The sequence below is a fragment of the Pundamilia nyererei genome, unplaced genomic scaffold, assembly GCF_000239375.1.
Source record: "Pundamilia nyererei isolate P.nyererei 1_Seehausen unplaced genomic scaffold, PunNye1.0 scaffold00025, whole genome shotgun sequence".
In the NCBI taxonomy this organism is placed as follows: Eukaryota; Metazoa; Chordata; class Actinopteri; order Cichliformes; family Cichlidae; genus Pundamilia; species Pundamilia nyererei.
Genome location: NW_005187426.1, coordinates 977,679 through 998,721, shown reverse-complemented (window position 1 = coordinate 998,721; position 21,043 = coordinate 977,679). Strand labels below are relative to the sequence as shown.

The window sequence follows — 21,043 nt, the reverse complement described above, 5'->3', positions numbered from 1 at the left end:
CACACACACACACACACAGTTTTACAAAAATACACACTTAGTATTTTATCAAAATGAGGGTTCGTGAGCCCAATTCTAATCTGTCCACCCAGACAAGGTAACTTAAGGACTCGTTTCATCAGTCTACCTCCAGACATGAAGCCTTGGCAGTCTCCTGTCACCTCTGTGTGCTTGTTTTACAACTGGTACTGAACATGCCATGAGTGATACAAATGCATGTATTACTGAACAGGGGACAATGTGTCAGGGGAGCCCAATTCAGAGTCTATGAATGTTAAACTTCTAGGTGTAAAGTCACAAAACAAACAAGCAAACACACACAAAAAAAAAAACAAACAACATATGTGAGGTGACTGCAAATAAGGCTCAAAACACCCACAAAAAATGTAGAATTATCGTAGAAATACACAAAAAACTCACACATTACTACAAAACAACTGAAAAAAATAGATCATAATAACAAAGAAAAAGCAAAGTGACTCCAGATAAGATGCAATACCAATTCAGAAAGTTGACAGAAAAACTGAAAAACAAAATGAACTCCAAATGACAAGGAAGTCACGCAGTCTGGTTTTCTGGCATTTTTAATATATATTTCAGTCCATCTATATATTATACTGTATTAAAAGTAGAAAAAATATGTAAGAAAATAAAACAATGCACAGAAACAGAAATCTGCACAATGCTGACAATCTGTTTCTCTGTGGAGCCGAGACAATCTCTCCAGCAACAATAAACACATTAGTGATGCTTGACAGGTGATGACTTCGTCTGGGAAAAAAAAAAAAAAAGAGCAGCTACAGTTCACAATGTCAAACACAGACAGCTGCAGACGCAAGGTACTTCTCTGGAGTGATGTGCCGTCCAGTTCCTCCATCAACGTCTCATCAAAGAAAAGACACGAGTTTTACACATGGAGGCTAGCTTTTTGCCAAAGTCCTAAATTAATCCAATTCCCACAGGTGCCACTGCTGCTGGTAATGTATGCATTCTCGGCTGTTGTTGTTGTTGTTGTTTAGCCCCGTTGACTCCACTGACATTGACTTGTATAATGTGGAGCCCAGCATTTTTCATTAATTATACACCAGACCCTGTGTTTCATGAAGTGCATAAAATACAGGATGATGAAATTTGTTGAAATCTCTTGTGTCCTGATTATGGCTGCGTGAGGTCAAAATTTGTTAAATGTTTGTCTGTTACTGACTTAGCAATGCACAATTCTGCTCTGCACTATAATCAATGACAACTGTTTGGAAAAAAATACACGCTAATAAATCTTAAATACACTTGATAATAGTTCATTTTGCACCACATTAAGTTCATGCATCATCTTGCATAAATGGCATCTAGTAAATAACATAATAAGTGGATTTGCACTTACAAGGTTGTTTGTTAATTCAGATATCCCATGTCCCAGATTATTAATCACGTGCAAGACAATTTTCAGCAGACATCCTTATGCAGAAGTCTCTGCTTTCACATTCTTCTTCATCTCTAAAGAAAATCCGAGTCATAGCAGCAGCAAAAATATGTCCATTCAGCTCCTTCAACAATGCAATGCTCTCCCTCCCAATTCATTTCATAATTTTGGTATGCAACTGAATAACTATAATCCGGATTACTAAGCAAATAACAAAGGGCAAGTTTGAGAGATGCAGTTTCCTGAATAAATCCCCTATCATTCTTTTTGCTTTCCATTTTAGTAACATTTCATTGTATTAAAATAAAAAACAAACATAAACAAAAAATAAATAAATAAAAGAACCTTAAATTATCTTTTTACAGTGCAATTAAAAAAAAAAAATCAACATAACAGTTTTAGAAAGCCTGAAGGAAAAGATGTCTTTTACATGAAGTAATCTCTAGAAGCATTTTCACAAAAGAAAGCCACATTTTATCCAAGAAAAAAATATTTACTTATTAACAGGAAAGTGTCTTGTTTTCTGTCTTTGTGTGATTTAATTAACTTAACTTAAACTTAACAGTAGAAGACACAAGCTTGGCTACGTCTTAATTATTTTTATCAAAATAATAAAATAAAATTAGATTTAAAAAAATTATATAGAGCCACAATAACATTGGTTACGCTACATTTGATGACTATTACAAGTGAAATAGCAGGCTAACGTAGCTTAGCATAATTCAGAGTCTGACTTTTGTCTATCTATATATAATATATTAATTTGGTAGGATTAACAGTAAAGAAACTTGTTTTCTTTCTTGCAGAGAATTACAGATACCATTCTGACATATTTGATAGAGATGAAGGTGCAAGTAGCTACTTAGCTTGTTATGCATACAAGCTAGCTTGGCTCCACTTGAATTTAACAAAATCCACAAACTTCTATTAATTTGTAGAGTTTTTGTCACACTGGCGTATGTGTGGGACAGGAACCACTAAAGGAGCTGAATATCAAAAATAACGGCTATGGGTTTTTATGCTTCAAAAAGAGAGCATATTGGAGAAGGGAGATAAATATGAGAGAGGAATTGTGATTCAGCACTAAGAGAGGGTGATGTCAGGAGCTTCTTAAAACGATGAGTTTTTTAAGTCCAAGAGAGAAGATGGAGAGTGACTGTGATATTCTGATTGGAGTAACAAGGTCATTACAGCAACAGGGAGCCAGGAGGAGGAAGAGCTGAGTCTCAGTGGGCCATTTACTTTTAATGTGTTCTCATCAGCCTCCACACAAAGCACTGTCAGGGGTCTTAAAAAAAACCCTCTTGGTACTCAACTCCTGGGTGGCTACCGAGCCTTCAGCTCACTGAGAATAACTGGTGAGCATGGCGGAATGGTGTGCCAGGTCCATAATAGTTTGATATAGTGCAATACCGATACTCTACAGAACAGAGCAAATACAGATATCAGACCATCTTAGGCGATCGATAAAAAGAAGCCGCTGTGGTGCATGCTTCTGCTCTGTGGGAAATATGAGGGAACATCTGCGTTGCTGTGTTTTATTATGTCCTTACCGCCAATGACGTCGGTAGTCAAAGCTAAACAGCCGAGACTGCAGTGCCAATAATTCATTATGAGTGTTTACCAACCAAACATTAGCACACATATTGCCTTCAACACATCTCGCTGTTTTGTGCAGAGAGAAAACTGATGGACAGATGCGGGCAGGAAAGGGCGCCTCACTGCACGCTTATCTCGGTAATATACTGGTGTGCTTTGTCAGGAAAAAAGAGCCAACAAGTCCTCAACAAGTAATGAAAATAAATAAATATTTTGCCCATTTAGAGCTTACCAAAATGCCGTGGCCTTACAAATGCCAAAAAAATAAACATAACTAAAATAAGGATTACTCTAGTATTAAGCTGAGATGAGCTCGAACCTCCAAGTGAATCTCCTTAGACACATCTGGGTGAAATTTCAAACGATATAGGACAGCAGATGAATGAAATATGGACTTAGATGAAGAAGTTGTTTTAAAAGTAGAACTTTGTAATAATAAGTGTTTCCCTTTTCACAAAAGAGGAGAGAGAATGGTGTTGAATAGCACCCATCAACATGCGCACCGTGTAGGACAACATGGCTGAAGCTCAGTGAGAATCGAGACAGCTGCATTATTCACACAGCTCTGCCAGTCATCGCTGACATGGAGGACAGTGGGGTGACTCATCCTACTTGATAATACATGATTGATGTTTTTTGAAACACTAAACATCCCACATGAATAACAAGCAGAAGCCTTATTAGGGTTTCGGGAGAAAAGGAAGGAAGGTGGCATTTCTACAGGAGCCGACACATCGTGATGGACACTGCGAGGGTCAGACATACATCCTCACCTGGGAGGAGGTTATCTCTAAGGAAATGAATGGTGTGTGTGTGTGTGTGTGTGTGTGTGTGTGTGTGTGTGTGTGTGTGTGTGTGTGTGTGTGGTTTTGGTTAGAGAAGTACCAAGGAGAGAGGAGAGAGACAGAGAGTAAAAAAGACAGTTTCCAAGCCACCACCATCACACAAACTCCCCACACTATGAATCATCCATCAATATCACGCAGAAGAAGGAATTAGCAGTAATGCTGCTTTCAATGTAGCTTCACTAAGCCTGCAGATACCATGTTTAAACATGATTAACTGTAATAAAGCTTCAGTAAAGCTCATGTTACCTAATTAGACATAAAACTGACTTGTCTTGTGTTCATAAGTAGATATCTGAGAGGAGCAGGTGCTTGATAAGCGTTCCTTACAAGTGATCATTCACAAAGCAACCTTAGGAACAAATAAAACAGCAAAAAGCAGTGCATGTAAACTGATTTTAAAAAAGGGGGGAAAAAATACCACTTTGGAACAAATTTCAGTTTAAATAGGTAGAGAGATGATCTCACAAGTTTGACATCATAAACTGTTGCACACAGTGGTGACACTGAATCATAATCTGCTGTATAGAAAACAGAAGCTCAACTAAATGTCAACAGAAAGCCTCTGGAACGCTGCTGCAAGGCTTTAAAGGGTTTTTCTAATCCTGGCTAAAACAGCAGAGCCTTCAGTATTTTTTCACCCCTCTATCCTCAATGCATCTTTTGATTGTTAAAGCGGGGGAAGGTGCTTCATTAGTATGCATCTTTTAAGGCGCAAGGGCTGCCTGCAGATGCCGGAGTTGAGGTGGTGGGGGCGTGGGAGAAGCTGGGTCAGCCACATGGCCGGGTCTTCTCACAGAAACTCTGCATGCAGAGGATCTGAACGAAAGCGCCGCTCTCTCCTCCCAATTCTCAGATGGCAGCCGTGACCTACTTTCCACAAAGACAGGCTCATGCAAACTTGATGATATGCTTATAACAGAGGAGCCTGTCGTGCACTGCCTGAGGTGAGCCTCGCAATGCGGAGGCAGCAGGGGGTCTGTATCGTAAGGACCAATTGGCAGGACGTGTGTTAGCAACTCTGCCCTGGGTGGTTAAACAGCATCAATGGTAATGACGCTGATGATCATACAGCAGGCCTGAAGGTATAAAAAGATTTTTTAAAGGTTGTCAGATCACCTAAACCCCCAAAGCAAACAGCTTCATTTGACATTTCATAGCTGATGACAGAGCAATAATCTGAAAGGGCCCCTTGTGAAAAGAAGACAAAATGTCCTCCTTGTTGCATCTATGCTGCAGCTACTGTACTTTCACCGAGTGCTGCAGCCACTGCAGCAATTGCTTTTAAAATACTGAAGTTATTTTTGTAGCTGAGTGGGCAGATTGCAGCCTCTTAAATCAAACACCAGGCCACTTATTATGCACCGTTTTTTGTGCGTCTGTTTTAAACACCAAAAAGCAAATCTCTATATTGACCATTTGCAATGGTTTAGCTCAGGGTCCTAACATGCCTCGGGCCTACGTGTATGAAGTTAGCATGTTCGTCCTCCGTCTGTGTGGGTTTTCTCTGGGTTGTCCAGTTTGCTCCCAAAGTGCAAAGATATGCATGTTGAAAAAAATGGGTGCAGGTGTGGATTTGAGCATGAAGGGTGAGATGACAATGTGTCCAGACTGGACCCAAGACTCTTGATCAGTGTCAGCTCGGATAGTGTCAGCCCCAAACCCAATTGAAGGTATATTGCAATCTTCTTAATGTTGCTTGCAAAAACAAAACAAACAAACAAACAAACAAACACTGCAGAGGATCATCAGCAGTCACGTGACTTTATTTTTAAAGAGACTTGATAAAAAAAAAATCCATGATAGATTCTTATTCAGGTGATAGCAGTTATCTTAACTGAAAACAAACTAGTCTTGGACGTGCACAGCCTTGTTTTGCAGTGGGGAATTAAAGCCATTTAGAACATTGCCAGCAATATTATACTCCTCTACAACAGCAAGCACACTGTTATACTGCAAGACCTTAATTTAGTAGTTTTGTGATCATTGTTTCTGTTATTTTGTACTTATACTTTGATCCTTGTAATTGTGAAATTTTGTGTCTAGAGTGTGGCCAGGAACTGTGTTAAGCGAGACCCCTGTAGTGATTAATTAAATCGTCATGGTTATTTTCAAATGGTAATAAAAAAAAAAGTGTAGTTAATATTACTGAAAATGACGTAAGAGTACTTTTGCTTTACTTTTTTTAAGACTCAGATATCACATTTGTCTTCTCGTCTCCATACTGCACAGTTTATTTATTTTATTTTATTTATTGTATTTAAATAAACAATGTACGCAGTATATTTAACAATTCATATAATATTTTAAATTCATATAATTTTGCCTAATTTCTGTAATATAAAACAAAGGTTGGAGAAAGGAAGGTTTGGGAATAAGTAGTAAGCCTAAAGAATTACATGCTAATATGTATATTTTAAAAATCAACTGTTCAATCATGAGTCAATGAATCAACCACTTTGCGAAGAAATCGGGAGTAACGGTGCAGAAATGGTGCGGTAATATAATACAGTGTGATATTTGCTGAGTAGATTTCCAAGGCTGGTGTCAGGTGTAAATCTCTGCTCATTGTTCTTCATGTGCTAATAACAGAAGTTTAGGCAGAATTTAACTGTGTGTTCAAATTATACCAACACAGATCACAAAGAGAAGCCTCAGCAAGCTTGTAAAATGATTCTCAGTCCTAAATAATAAAACAAAATCAATATTATGGAAACCTCAAAGTGAAATATGATCATGACAAAAAAAAATAAATCAAAATTACAACCAGAGTCAGGTGAACTGGGCATCAGAAAAACAGACATCAAAACATCACAACACAAAGAAAACAAAGAGAAAGAAGTGGGTAAAGAGGAGTAACGTCCAAAGGTAATGAATAAATATGACAGAATTAAGGAGGGGAAGGAAGGTAGGAGTTTCTCAGTGAGAAGGAAGGTGTGTACCGTTCTACGCCACTGCATACATCTGACATTCCATATTACAGGGAGTTATAAACCCCTATGACATTTGTTCCAGCTTACTGAATCTTGGAAACAGGTAGTCATCTACCATTTCCCAAACAGACATAAATATAAAGTAATTTTTAAAACATCTGAAACTCATCAACTGTAGTATTCAAGGGTGTTTTTATAAAGTAAAACAGACAACATTATAAAATGTCTAAAACTTCATTTGATTTCCTGTTAGTTCTCATGTTTCCCATCATGGATATTGTTCTTATCTTTTACTAATGCTACTTCTTTAAATTGAGCTGCAAGGCTGAGAAATAAACTTGTGGTATATATCACTAAAGTAAAAAAATATTACTAACTAATTATTAACTATTATTACTGTAATAGTTAATCCAGTTAAATGTTAAAATATAAAATTAAGGAAATTATACATTTTTTCTTAAAATCAGCATAACATAACCCTAATAGCTACAGGTTGCAGTTCTGTGAATGTGGCAGGGTGAAAACTTTGGAACCACCAAAGTAGTGAAACTCATACAAACTGCCCTATCATATCCTGTAAACAGATCAATTTCAGGCTTGCGCTAACTTGAGAACAATCTGTAGTCCATGTGTGTGCATGTGTTGATCTTTCCTGTAAATTTCTTATGTTGCTAAGATGTACACCTTCTTTTTTGTTTCAAATGTTTATATTACCTAGTGATGCAGATTGTGGTTTTTGGGTGTGGGTGCTGAGCATTTACCTTTTTTGAGCACCTACAAGCGTCTATAGTATTAGCAGCTCACAGGTGATAAACAACTGATGTCTTGTACCAAATGATTTGGGACAAACGGCTTTAAACGTTTAGTCCTAATGCACTGACCATGACAAAAAAATGCTAACTTTATAAAAACATTCTTTTCTATCCATTTTTTAAAAATTACTTTACTCCTCACAACGAGATATAAGCAGAATGTGAAAGCTGATATAATAATGTTGAGACAAATATTAAATGTCAGTAAGTCTGGAAGCAGAGACACGACATTTAGCAAAGGTCTAATGAAACATAATAGGAAATTGTAATATGGGAAACGGGTGTTCTACTATTTCTGGAGCTAAACTAGTAGTACAAGCTAAAATTTAGTAGATCGTTGCTTATGATTTTGATTTTAATCATTCTTTAAGTCCTCCAACATAATGGAAAGCCAAACCCTAAAATGCTGGAGTGCCCCTCAAAACAGGTGATTCAATGTACAAGATCTTTTTCAATATGGGTTCAACTGATACTCCAAAAGCTCAGCTGAACAGAACATACTCCACTTGTAATGATTTCAATAAAAATCTACAAATGTTCACTTATCAAATTCCCATTCAGAAGCCTTACACAAGATCTCTGTAGCGGATATATCTGGACTGAAGTTGCTATTGGCTACAGTTACACAGTCTGTGGGCTGCACATGAGCTACAAGAGGTAGAGAAAACGCTGAGTTTATGTAATGCAGTAACACACAGTGTCTGAACCAGGGGACACTTGCAGCCTACACAAGCCACCTGAGCAGACCTTGCTGTATAATTCAGGTTTCTTTGGCAGCATCTGTAAGCTGGTTTCATAGAAAATGTGTACTTGAAGTTGTCCAAAGATCGATAGTTTAAAGCTGAGCCGTGCTGTTTTAAAAACTGAAAAAGTAAGAAGGCAGTATCCACATAAAGTTTTTAAATAAATACTGGATATGGCAGCTTATTACATTTAAAAGTGACCCCTGCTGCAAGTAACGAGATTAATAAAGATAAACACAACATTATGATGGAAGGGCTTTCGACTTTGAAAATGAGACTACACACATTCCTATAGATTTCAGAGATATTAAACGATAAACTTCAAGCTGCATTTTGCGAAGCAGATAAACAGTAAATCATTTAAGAGTGCGGGACTCTCAGTTTGTTTGCAGATAAACAGATGGCAATTTTACAATCCACATAAATCTCTTTGATTGAAGAAAGAGTTGACATTAAAGAAGCTGATGCTATAATACTTGTGGAAGAGGCTTCTCATTTCAAAGGCAAATAGAGGATGTTGGATTTTTTACGTTCACACGAGACAACATGACTGCCAGCAATAAAAACAAAAACCCATCATAAAATGTGCATTTGAATGACATCATAAGACATCATGATATGGTGTGACATTAAAACAAATATTACACGTTTTAAATCTCCGTGTGGATGTTTGAAACCTATCCATGAAAAACTGAAGGGGTTTTTGCTGCTATTTTGTGAAGAAATTCAATTATACACAGTTTATCAGCTTTATAGTCTCGACCTCCAATAAAAATGGTATCACAATTGTGCCATAGGAACGCGTTCTCAATCACTGCGTAATATGCAGCTTCTAATGGAAAATTACAATCTCAAAAAAAAAAAAAAAGAAAAAAGAAAAATCCCACAATTACAAAGATATGTTCTATTTAGGACCCTTGGGTGGGTCCCAGCCAGTTAATGGTACACTACAACACTACAAGTCAATAGTCTGCCAAGGTAGACGATGCACCCCAACACATTGAAAAAACTGTTCAGGAACAGTTCTAGGCACACAAATCAACCATGACAATAACCAGGCCTCTACACTACTTAAAATTAGATCTGTTAAAGATACTAAGATAAGTAACTGAATAAATTAAAAAAAAAACCATGAAGGCCAGGTGTGGCCTGTTCTCTTACAATTCCAGGAATAGTTAAGGAGATAAAAGATGTGGAATTGATTTCGAGTGTTGAACTTGCATTTCGTTTTTCACTGGAACTCTCAATATCAGGTCCAAAAAACTGTCAATACAAGGCAAGGAAGCCATCATTTACTGAAAAACCAAAAGAAGCCTACCAGAGAGATAGCAAAAAGGTTAGGAGAGATCAAATCAACAATCTGGTACATTCTTAAAAAGAAGCAACTGTAGCTTGCCTCCACCAGTGTGTGAATGTGTGTGTGAATGGGTGGATGACTGGCTGTGTAAAGTGCTTTGGGGTCCCTAGGGGGGACTAGTAAAAGCGCTATACAAATACAGGCCATTTTCCATTGCACTGGCCAGCTCTGCAAAACCAACAAATCCAAAAGACCATAAGATAACTCAAGTGGATGAGATAGCCAAATCAAGGACATGCTCAAGGGTCAAAGTCTACAATCAGGACAGTCTTCATGAATAGAAATACAAAAGGCTTACAACAAAGATGAAACCACTGGTTACACCCAAGAACATGAAGGCCAGATTAGACTTCACCAGGAAAACGTGTCCAAGAAAATTGTTGGACAACCAAGATTGGCTTGTACCAGAATGACTGGAAGAGAAAAGTACAGCGAGTGGAGTGTGGAGGCCTGGCAGTGGAGGTCAATAGTGTTTATTGCATATTAAAGAAAACAGTTGATTTCTGAAATGTACAGGGCTATCCTCTCTTCTCGGAATCAGTCAAATGCTGCAAAACTGATTGGAAAGTGCTTCACAGTACAAATGGATAATGATTCAAAGCATACTGCAAAAGCACTCGAAGAGTTTCTAAAGGCAAAGAAATGGGATCTTCTCCAAAGACCAAGTCACACACCAGATCTCAACCCAAACATGCCAAACTAAACACAGAGAGACCCACCAACAGGCAGCAACTGAATGTGGCCACAGTAATGGCCTGGCAGAGTATTTCATGGGAAGAAACGAGATTTAGCTAGTTTGTCAATTATACTTGAGCATCTGAAAATGAGGCCGTGTGCATAAAAATGTTTAATTCCTACACAGTTCGTGGAATATTTTTGTAAAACTCTATCAAGTCGAAAGATTGTATTTTAACCACATCTTAATTGCTGGGTTTCACCCCATGGGAAATTATTTGCTGCCAGGATCCCAGTATCAGGTACCACAGGACACACAAAGGTCTTGGTTGTACTTGAAGGTGTCTAAAGATGGGATAAAGGAGAACTAAAACAGAATTAGGTGGTTGACTTTAAAATTGCTCATCACTATTCACTGACAATTGAAGTTTCAATGAAGTACCTCTATTTATACAGTTTTTAAGCCAAAAATACAAAAATATGCAGAGTTTTGTTTTAACAGAGGAGAAAGAGTCAAATTGGTTTTTAAAAAAATCTTTTTGTAGGTTTTTTCTACACACCAGAGCCGTCTTATTTAATCTACATGTGCTATGTGTCTTTAAAGATGTTTGGAGATATAAAAAAATAGAATTGGACAAATACTAAACCCGTACAGGATTAAGACATGCAAAATACAGTACAGTGCCATAAACCCATATAAAAGCAGTTCAACTTTAAACTACATTTTGAGAATCTGGAAAACATTACCTTTGTCCCCTCATGTTTAAGTAAGTGAAGTAGAAAATTGTAAAATGCTACACTTGAACACTGCAAACAGATATAGGGAACTTGGTAATTATCTGTAAAATTTCAGATCATACCAACGGTTTCGTTAAAACGGATGCTTCAAAAAAATCTTCAGATGATGTGCTTTTATCTTGTGCACAGCAGACATCACATTTCAGCACTTTAGGGCTTTGCAGTTTTCATTTTCATATCATTTTCATATCTTAATGAACTGTTTGTAACTAAGACTGGGAATATGTTTCTACTACCTTTGAAACTGCAGCAAGATCATAGGTTGATTACTATCACACAATCAAAGATGGACCTTTCACACTTTTACCTTCACAGTGGCAAACTGATTGAAAGATTTTTTTCACAACAGACATTTTGTGCCACAGCAGGACAAGCGTCCATGGAATTAAAGACATCGTTAATTATCCATTTACAATACAGGTTCCTATAAGCTGTCCTAGTCAGCCAGCATGCACAATACCAGGATCATCTCTAAGTGCAATGCACGCATCATTAATATAACTGAAGTCTGTGCTTTTCCTGCAATTACAAGCCAAAATGTCTGCCGTGAAATACGGCTTTAGTTCAGCGCTTTGCAACAACTCCAGTAATGACAGTGATTGCATGGATGCATTGTTGAATTTAAGGATCAGCTTAAGTACGCAAGAGATGGGGAGGTTGCAAGGGTGATTTTTCTCCAAGTATACATTGGAGACGTTTAGCAGTTTGACAGCGCAGTAATGACCATAGAGATTGGTCCGACACTTTAGCCTCTCCTTTACAAACCACACTTTCAGCAAAAAAAGAAAGAAAAAAAGAAGAAACAAAACAAAATGAGACCAAATGTCATCACTCGAGGTGGAAAAGCTGATTGGATTTTGAAAACAAATACGCACCTGTGCTCAGAGCCACACTTACACAAACCCGTCAAATGCTTCAGCTGCTCTCAGAGAACCATTTTTCCCCCTCAAGTATAACAGCAAGGCCTTATCTTATCCACTTCAAGCAGTGATGCCTCTTGTGATGAATTTCTAATGTGCGAGAACTGGGAAAACTATTATCTGGACTTGGCAGTTTTCTTTGGCTGGCCAATCACCCACCCATCCCCTCCACAGTTCCAGCTAGGAGCCCTCACTCTAGCTTTCTATCTCCATAAATTGTCCCCTCACCTCTGAATATTTCCTGAGATGAATGAAATAGAATTCATGTCATCAAAACACATGTATCTCCCCACTTGCAAAGAGAAGGGATCGTGGATTTTATGTGGCCCCAGTCTCTGAGTGCTCTTTATTACAATGCACCAGTTACTATTTTTTAAGGTCACACCTTCTGGCCAGATAATAAATTAGCATTGAGCTTTGAACATCATTTATGGTAATACATGTTTGTAGAGATGCTATAAATGATTGTGCTGTAGCATTTTAACATAAATGATTACAATCGTTGAATACAAAGTAATTACTATATATTAAATAGCTAATTATTGTTGCTGCGTGGTGTGAATGCACAGCTAAATCAGACGTGTTAGCCCATGTGACACTGGGCAGTATATGCTGATATGCTGTTACTGAGCTGCTGGTGGTGCTAGTGGAGGTTGCCATCCATACTGAGCAGCCAAAATAAAAAAAAAAAAAAAAGCCGCCAGCTGGCCAGGGGCCATGAAATGCACAATTAGTCCTGGGTCAGTTGCATTAGGTTTTCTCAAAGGCAAAAAAGTCGATCAATGCGTGACTTTGTGCTTGGTATGAACTGAATATTTGGCATTTTTAACTGGAAATCTAAGAGGTTGTTGACTTCAGTGGATGAGAGGAGAGATAAATGTGAAACGAGCAGGAATCTTTATACGAGGGTCACTCGAGGGTCACACTAATCACTAGTGCGCCGTGAACTCTGACCCTTTCTTCCTTCCTTTCCTTTTAATACAGCCGAGCTTTAAACCTGTGCTTATTCCTTACAGAAAAAGTACCCCCGATAAAACAGTCACGTAAATGACTCCTGTGTTGTAAAGACAGCACTTGATTCCCAGATTATAGAGGGTACCAGGCTACCCTCTAGCGGCACGGGGAAGCGATGAACCGTGTCACAAAATAAGTTGTCTGCCTCAGACGGATAAAGGGTAAACGGGATACCAAAACTGATGACAGCAAAAGTCCTTTGTGGCGTAAGACGACGCGGAGGAAACCGTGCGGGGAATTCCAGTGCGTTAACGGGAGATGTTTACTTTATATGCAAATCAGCTTCATCGACACCAGAGGTCTTATTTAAGGCCCGAGCTCGGCTTTTTTTTTCTTCCTCCCCTGACTTTTCAAGAAAGAAAGCTTTGATGTTAGCAGCGAGGATCGATGCCAGGGAAAGAGAGCGAGAGAGAAAGAGGGAGAGAGAGGAGAGCGAGGGGGTGTAGGATGCAGAATGAGAATGTACTTCTGGGGGTGTGTGGGTGGGTGGTGGTGGAGAGGAGAGGGAGGAGGGGGGGGGGTAGTCTGCCGTCATCATACATAGCGCCTCTGTTTTGAGCAAAGCCTTTATGAAACCAATATTTCTGCATGTCCATCTCTGTGGAAAGGAGAGAAAAAGCCACAAGTGACGTTTTCACATCCCAATCCGCTCCGCATAATCTGGACACAATAAAGTTTGTCAGGTCGCGTCGTTCTCAGAGGATGCGGGCTCAAAATGTAACTGGTTGACCTTACTGCGCCATTTACTTCTGTTTCATTTAGCACAATCTGTCAGAACAGTTGCTGTACATGACGACGGAAATCAAGCGGATGGGTGATGTGAGGTTCTCCGCAACATCCTTCTGTCATTTGGACGTGTAGGCCTGCGGTGCCGCTGCGGAGGAGCAACTTTATGGGGACACACTAGGGATGGGGGGAGAGACACATTCGACATTCATTGCCCAGGTTCAAGACCGAGCAATTTATTGCTAGGCTGCAAGTGATTTGACTAATTGGGCACGTGAGGGAAAACAAGCGCATTTACCCTCCATTCAAGACCATTTATCAAATATGGCTTGGGGATCTTTGGGCATTAAGGAGACCAATAGAAGTGTAAAAAGTCTAAGAATTAAAAAAAAATATCAGCCAACAAGTCGGATCAATGCAAAGAAAGCAACATACAGGGAATGGGATCAATCAATGATTCCGAAACGCACGGCACAACCCGTACAATGTACTTACATAGAGGTGATGTTTTTGAATAACTCCGCTATGTCAACGCTGGTCCCATTGCTCCCAGTATCTTGCAGGGCGAGTAAAGGGAAAAACCTGCCGTTGTCGGACTTATTGCAAAAGATCTCTGTTTGAGAGCAGCTGCAGGTCGGCGGGCAGTCCAGCATGGAGCTCAGATAGTCCTGGAAAATGCTCATCAGAAACAAAACCCTCCACCAGCAAATCCGGATCGAATGAAACCATAGATCCATGTCTCCGGGCAAAGTGGGGAAATAGAAGAGGTCCCGATGTCCTCTGGGTTAGAACAGAACGACAAAAGAGAAGAGCAGGAGAGTGGGAGGAAGGAAGGAGGAGGATGGTTGGTGCGTCTATACAGAGGATGCTCTATGCGAGCGTTTCTGCCGTGGATGGATGCTGTAGTGTCCTTGCGCGTCAGAGATTGGGTGAAAAGGAGGAGGAGGGGAGGAAAGAAAGAAAAGACGCAACAAAAATAACGCAAATCAAAAACAACAAAGCGAAAAAATGTGAGCGTCCACTCGTCTTGACAGCACACGATGCATGGTGTTCCCCTTAATGCCGTGCTTCTGATGTCGTCGTCGCCTCTCTCCAAGCAGGACCAGGACGACTGGCTAGAGAGCAGAGAGACACAAAATGAGAAGTTGGAGCATCAAGTCCCTCCTACCGGCTACAGTCATACTGACACCTGCAGAAACTGCATGCAATCAACAGTGATTACAACTGCACTATACAAGGATTGCAGGACTACAGAGCAACATGTAGCCTGATATAAGGTTTAAAAAGTAAAAATGCAGGGGCGATAAGCTGATTCTATGTCCAAAAAAATTGCAAGAGATTTTACTGAAGGATTGATAGATAAATTATTTCTTGTTATTTTATGTTATCTTTTTTATTCGTGAGATAAGATTAGACCCACTTGTTGGAAGAATTCCCAAAACATTTCCCCCAAGAAGCTACTGAGGATTACCTCTATAAGAACACCCAATGCACTTAAAATGGTCATTTTTGTCGGATATTTTTACATTAAAAATCTTCACATAGCTAGTTAGAAATTTTTAAAATGGCATTTACACCTCCACCTGACTAAAAAATTCAGAACCTATGAATATGCAAGCATTCATCAGTCAAGCTGAACTCCTTCAGGCATTAAAAGTTCACCAAAAGTCACATTTTAGGTGAACTTAGGAGAAACTTTCCACTTTCAGCCAACGGATGTAAAAAAGAGCATTTGAGTGTCAAACTCTGCAGTACATCATTCTGCACAGTGAAGCTCAAACATCCCAAACGAGTCACTGAGTGACTTTGAAGGATAATTTCAACATGGCTGTTTTCCATCCACGCGCCCACTATGGCTGTATAGCTCATACTAGCGAGAGAAAGAAACTATGACTCAGACAAAACAGTATCAGCAGCTGGGCAAGTAGTGACAGCTCTCTGATTTTCCATTTTAAACATTTGCTTTTGTGCCTGACTAGGTAAACACAGAATGTAGTCTCCTGAAATATCCAGCTTGATAGCTTTTCCCAGTTGAAGATTCACAGAGCCACTAGAGCCACATTATTGGAAAATACTGCAGGTTGAAACAATTACCCCTTAGGTAAACAAATTGTATAAGAATAATTAAACAGAATCCCTACCTTGAGTATATACTCAAATAATGATTTGTGCTTTATTGCTAATTTAACTGTATATTTGAGCTTTACAGTTTGGAGTGATGCAGAATTTGACACTAGAAATCGGATTTCATTTTTAGCCCTGTACCTCTCACTTTCCCCCCTTTGTTTTCTCACTGAATTATTTTTCTCCCTGTAAATTCAATGTCTGTCTTGTAGCCCCCCTCTGTGGGCTTTTGTTTTTTCTCTGTTTTTTGTCTCTCCTCTCAGCCGTCGTACTACTCCTGTCTGTGACCCGGAAATCAATCTCAGTTATGCCAGGTTGAAGGATTCTTAAACTGCATCTGGAGGAGAGAGAAGAAAGGAGATAGGAAACATTCTGAAGGAGCTATAATCAAGGAGAGGTGTGAAACACTGTTGGAATATACAAACCATTGCAAGAGGAGAACTCTACCTAGATGTTCCTTTCTATGAGCAAGTTTCAGTTTTTCAAGATGATCAGCTGCATGGCTGAAAAGGAACTTTCTGCCTTTCACTGTCCATGTGTATACCAGTGTGATTTAAAAATACAGTATATGTATCTTATTACATTCTGCTATGATGTGAATTTAATTTAATAATATACCCAGCATGTTTTAGTGTAATGACTATTGTTTCCTTAATATGGCATCTAAAAAAAACAAAAACAAAAACAAAAAAAAACAAACACAGCAGGGATTGAGCTAACAAAACAACTGACAGATGATGCCATATTTTTTAAACATTACATCTCCAAAGATTGATTCTGTTCCTAAGCGAAAACCTGTGATCCCGTGTGTGTCAGGAGTATCAGAACAGCTGACACGCATTTTTTCTAAACACTGTGTCTCTGTGGCTTTTAAACCCCAAAACACGCTGCACCAAAAATTTGTCCACCCCTAGGATCGGGTCTCCCAACACAAACAGACACTTAACACTGTTAAGTGTCAGGAGGATTGCCAGGATTTATACATCGGGGAAACCAAACAACCTGTGGCGAAGCGGATGGCACAACACAGAAGAGCTACCTCGTCAGGCCAGGACTTTGCAGTCTATTTACACCCTCAGGCCAGTGGACACTCTTTCAGTGATGAGGATGTGCACATCCTCAACAGGGAGGAATGCTGGTTTGAGCGCGGAGTCAAGGAGGTCATTTACGTGAAAAGGGAAAGACCATCTCTGAATCGAGGAGGGGGCCTAAGGGTACATCTGTCACCATCTTACAATGCTGTGATTGCAGCCATTCCCAAACTCTCTGTGAATGGTATACATGGCCATTGATAAGTGGCCTTTGATCAGCGGTTGTTGATCAACGGTCATGAGAATTTGTATAATTATGATGAAGGAATTGACCTCCCAGCCCATTGTTCCTTCAGCAGTGCTATTTTCAGTCATTATGCAAATGCACTGTTTATAAGATTGGGGAAACCTGCAGTCAGCTGAGAGTGAAGAAGTCACTCGGATGAGTGATGAAACGTTTCTCCCACTGAAAACGCTACGTCCAGATGAACAGAATCAACCTTTGGAGATTTACTTACCGTACCTGGATGATTGAGCATGCATCAAAACATTACCAATGATTTTCCTATTCAATTATAATATTTAATTTTAGTTTTGCTTCTCTGCAGCCTTTGGCACCAATGGTCATGACATTGTAACTGATAAATTATTTACATGTGTCACATCTCTGGCACTACTCTCACATGGGTTTCATCATATCTGACAGACAATTCTGAATTCATATTAATAGCTATGTCTAAATCTGCTCCTCCTTCCCTCGGGGTCCACCGAGGTTCAGTCCTTGGACCAAATGTAATCTAAGTAACAACTTAAGCCATAGTATAGCAATCCTATCATTACTATGCTGATGATACACAGCTGTACATTTGTGTTAAGCCTAACCACATAAGCTAATTACATATGGTCAGGCACCTATATTATATATGTCAGGGCTGCTGAGACCTTATTCAAATGGTGAACCTTTCCAATCATCTTATCTGGATTTGAAATCCAGAGGCAACAATGCTTTTAAGATTGTAGCTCTTTGGAACTTTGGAAGAGCCTCACTCAGCCTGTAAAGCTGGCAGAATTAGTGCTTTGTTTCAAGTGGCTGTTGAAAACTAATCTTTATAGATTTCCTTTATTGTTAGCCCTTGTTTGTCTTCATTTCACATCAAATGCATGAAAGTATGTATGTATATATGTATATGTATATGTATATGTATTATTATTATTATTATTATTATTATTATTATAGATAAACTTACCACACCACAGAAGCAAGAATATTACATTATACTCCTACCCTGAACTCCTTTTCCATCATGTCTCTCCCTCTGCCTCTCCTGTTGGTCTAAGAGGAAAAAGATATGAAGAGAAGAACTGAGGAAAGCTATTAAGAATGTACAAACTGAGGAATTTAAAAAAAAAGTGTGTTTCTGCATGGAGGTGTGGCTTCTTAGTTTCCTGCATTTCTTGCTTTGCTTCGATCAGGAGACACACCTGTAGCCCATTAATCACCACCCCACAGGAGATCTATCATGGCTCTACAGTCATTCCCACCAGATTGTTCTGCCAACTACTGTAGGCTAAAAGAGATACTCAGTTCAGTCAGTTTTGTGCATGTGTGTGTGGGTGTGTATGTGCATCTAATTCTGTCTAATTCTGCTTTCTTGCTTTTAGGCTTGTTAATGACATCACCTGCCAGCCTAGCTCTGCGTTCCCATTCCAGTTCCACTACTGTAACTTCCACCTGCCTACCTGCTTTCACTCTGGTTTCACTCCACATTAGCCAAGCCTCAGACATCAGTCCGTCGTCTTCCTGCTCCCTCAGCTCTAGCTTTGCCAAACATCTCATTCTGCTCCTTCCGTCTCAACTGACTCATCATACTACAACCCAGACATTGGAGCATTCATTATAAAAGCCTTCTTGGAAGTTTTTCCAGCTTGACTCGGTGTGTTTTGGCTTTTGGTTTGTGAAGCTTTAATTCAACATAACAATTTAGAAAAAAAATTCTCTATTATACAACCGCCCATACCCAAATATGCAACTTACATATACATAGTTTAAAAACCAGAGAGTTAACTTTTTTTATCTGAAGAAGGCAGCAAAGAAGTCAAAGTATGGAAGTATTATCTGCATTTCTTTATAATATCAACTTAAATGAAAAGTTTTCCTCCTACATAAAATTTGCTGGAGGAATAATTACAAAATTAGAAATTTTGATGGATTATCATGTGCAGCATCGTACCAAACATTGTGAGATTAAATGAAAATTGTTTGAACATCTTTCAAAGACACATGACCTCTGAGGGTGTCCTGTGGCTTTTAGGACACTGGCAGTGCATTCTTTAGGTTCCTTTGTTGGGCCTCAGTGGATCACACTCGCTTCAGGATATCTTAAGGATGTTCTGTCTTAAAAGTCTGGAAACTGGATCAAAACCTCGAAGTGAAAAAAGACCTGATGTCCTTAGAGCAGCAGGGATGTCAAACTCGTTTTACATCATGGGCCACGTATAGCACACTACCTATGATCCTATGTGGGCCGAACCAGTGAAACTCCCCTTTCTGTCACAGAAAAGGGAAATTAAACTATACACTTAAGAAAAAGAAGAACATTTTAAAGGGTGCATTTCACATTATCTGCATGATAAAGAAATTCTGCTGTAGTATTAGTAGATGAAAAAAATCTTTCAGTGTGGCTCTTTGGCTTAAATTGTAAGAAGTAAATGTTTAAAATACAGAAATCTATAACTTAATTACTTTGGTGTAGTATGAGTCCAAAATATATGCCCTCCTTCCTATTTTCCAAAGCCATCCAATGGGCTGGATTGAAGTCTTTGCCAGGTAGATTCTGGTCCCCAGGCCTTATGTACCCTGGCCTTAGAGCGAGTCTTGAGCAACTTTTAGAGTGTGGTGGGGGTATTGTCCTGTAGGGGGAGACCACTGACACTGGGGAATGCCACTGGCTGTGGCAGTGGGTGGTACACGTCAATGGCATAAACATGAAAGACAGGAATCCTTAGCAGAACATAGCTTTGCAAATAGATGATCAATGTTATTCACTCTACCTGTCAGTGGTTTTATTGTGTGTAGTCAAGGATGATTGTTAGGCACTGTGACAGTCCAGAGGCCCGAACAAATAGGCTCACTGTGTGACAAATGATAGGACAGGAATTTAATAATAATTTACTAATTAATTTGTAGTTCAGTCAGATCATTTATGTTTGAAATGATTTATTACAGCAGCAGAAAGAATATAGGAGGAGTTTGGCGCAGATGCCAAACTTTAATTTTGTATACTTATGAGTGTATAGATGGGAATTTCTGGAGCTTATAATGAGAGGGTGTGTTTGATATATGATTTGAGGAGAGTGAGGCATGTTATGTGTGTATAATGCAATGGAGTTCAAGCTGATTGCCTGACTCCTGGCAGACTGTACTCTATATGCATAAATGGCAGAGTTTTATGGGGAGGGCTCCTCTTGGAAAAAATATCTTAACAGTTGCACAGCACTGCAGTAAATGTTGTTGCTACTTTCCACTACTGGGTGTAACTACTTCATTTTCAAATACACAATCTAAAGTCACTAGTTTTGTCTAAGGACAAAAGCTCCTTCTCTCAACTAGAAGAAAAATGTATCACAACATTATGAATTGTTTGAAGAGACATATCTTTTTGGTTCTCTCCTTCTTCTGATAGTTGGTCATTTGAGTTTTAGGAAGGCTGGACAGAAATGGAAATGGGCAGACACTTTTTGACTCTTTGACATAATATTACATTTGCGTTGTTACCACATTTTAATGATCCAGAACAGTCAAGCAATATTAGTTTATTCTGGAAGACAACATTAAACACAGCTTGTCCTCATTTTAATGACACAGCTTACATTAAATTAATGCACAATTTTATTGGTGAGAGACAGCATTGTCTGCATGTAAACACACACACACACACACACACACACACACACACACACACACACACACACACACACACACACACACACACACACAGAGACAAATCCAATTTTCATTGTGCAACTTTACTTATAGTCACTACTTT

General features: G+C 39.1%; 1 protein-coding gene across 2 annotated transcripts in view; it reads right to left on the bottom strand.

The window, feature by feature from the left end:
• Nucleotides 1-15,008, bottom strand: part of ntrk3b (neurotrophic tyrosine kinase, receptor, type 3b) — a 222,296-nt gene extending 207,288 nt beyond the window's left edge. For both annotated transcript variants that reach the window (XM_005727560.2, XM_005727561.2), the window contains exon 1: nt 14,338-15,008. In XM_005727560.2, the coding sequence (XP_005727617.1) occupies nt 14,338-14,579 (242 nt within the window). In that variant the 5' untranslated portion in view covers nt 14,580-15,008. The remainder of the gene's footprint in view (nt 1-14,337) is intronic.
• Nucleotides 15,009-21,043: the final 6,035 nt, after the last annotated feature.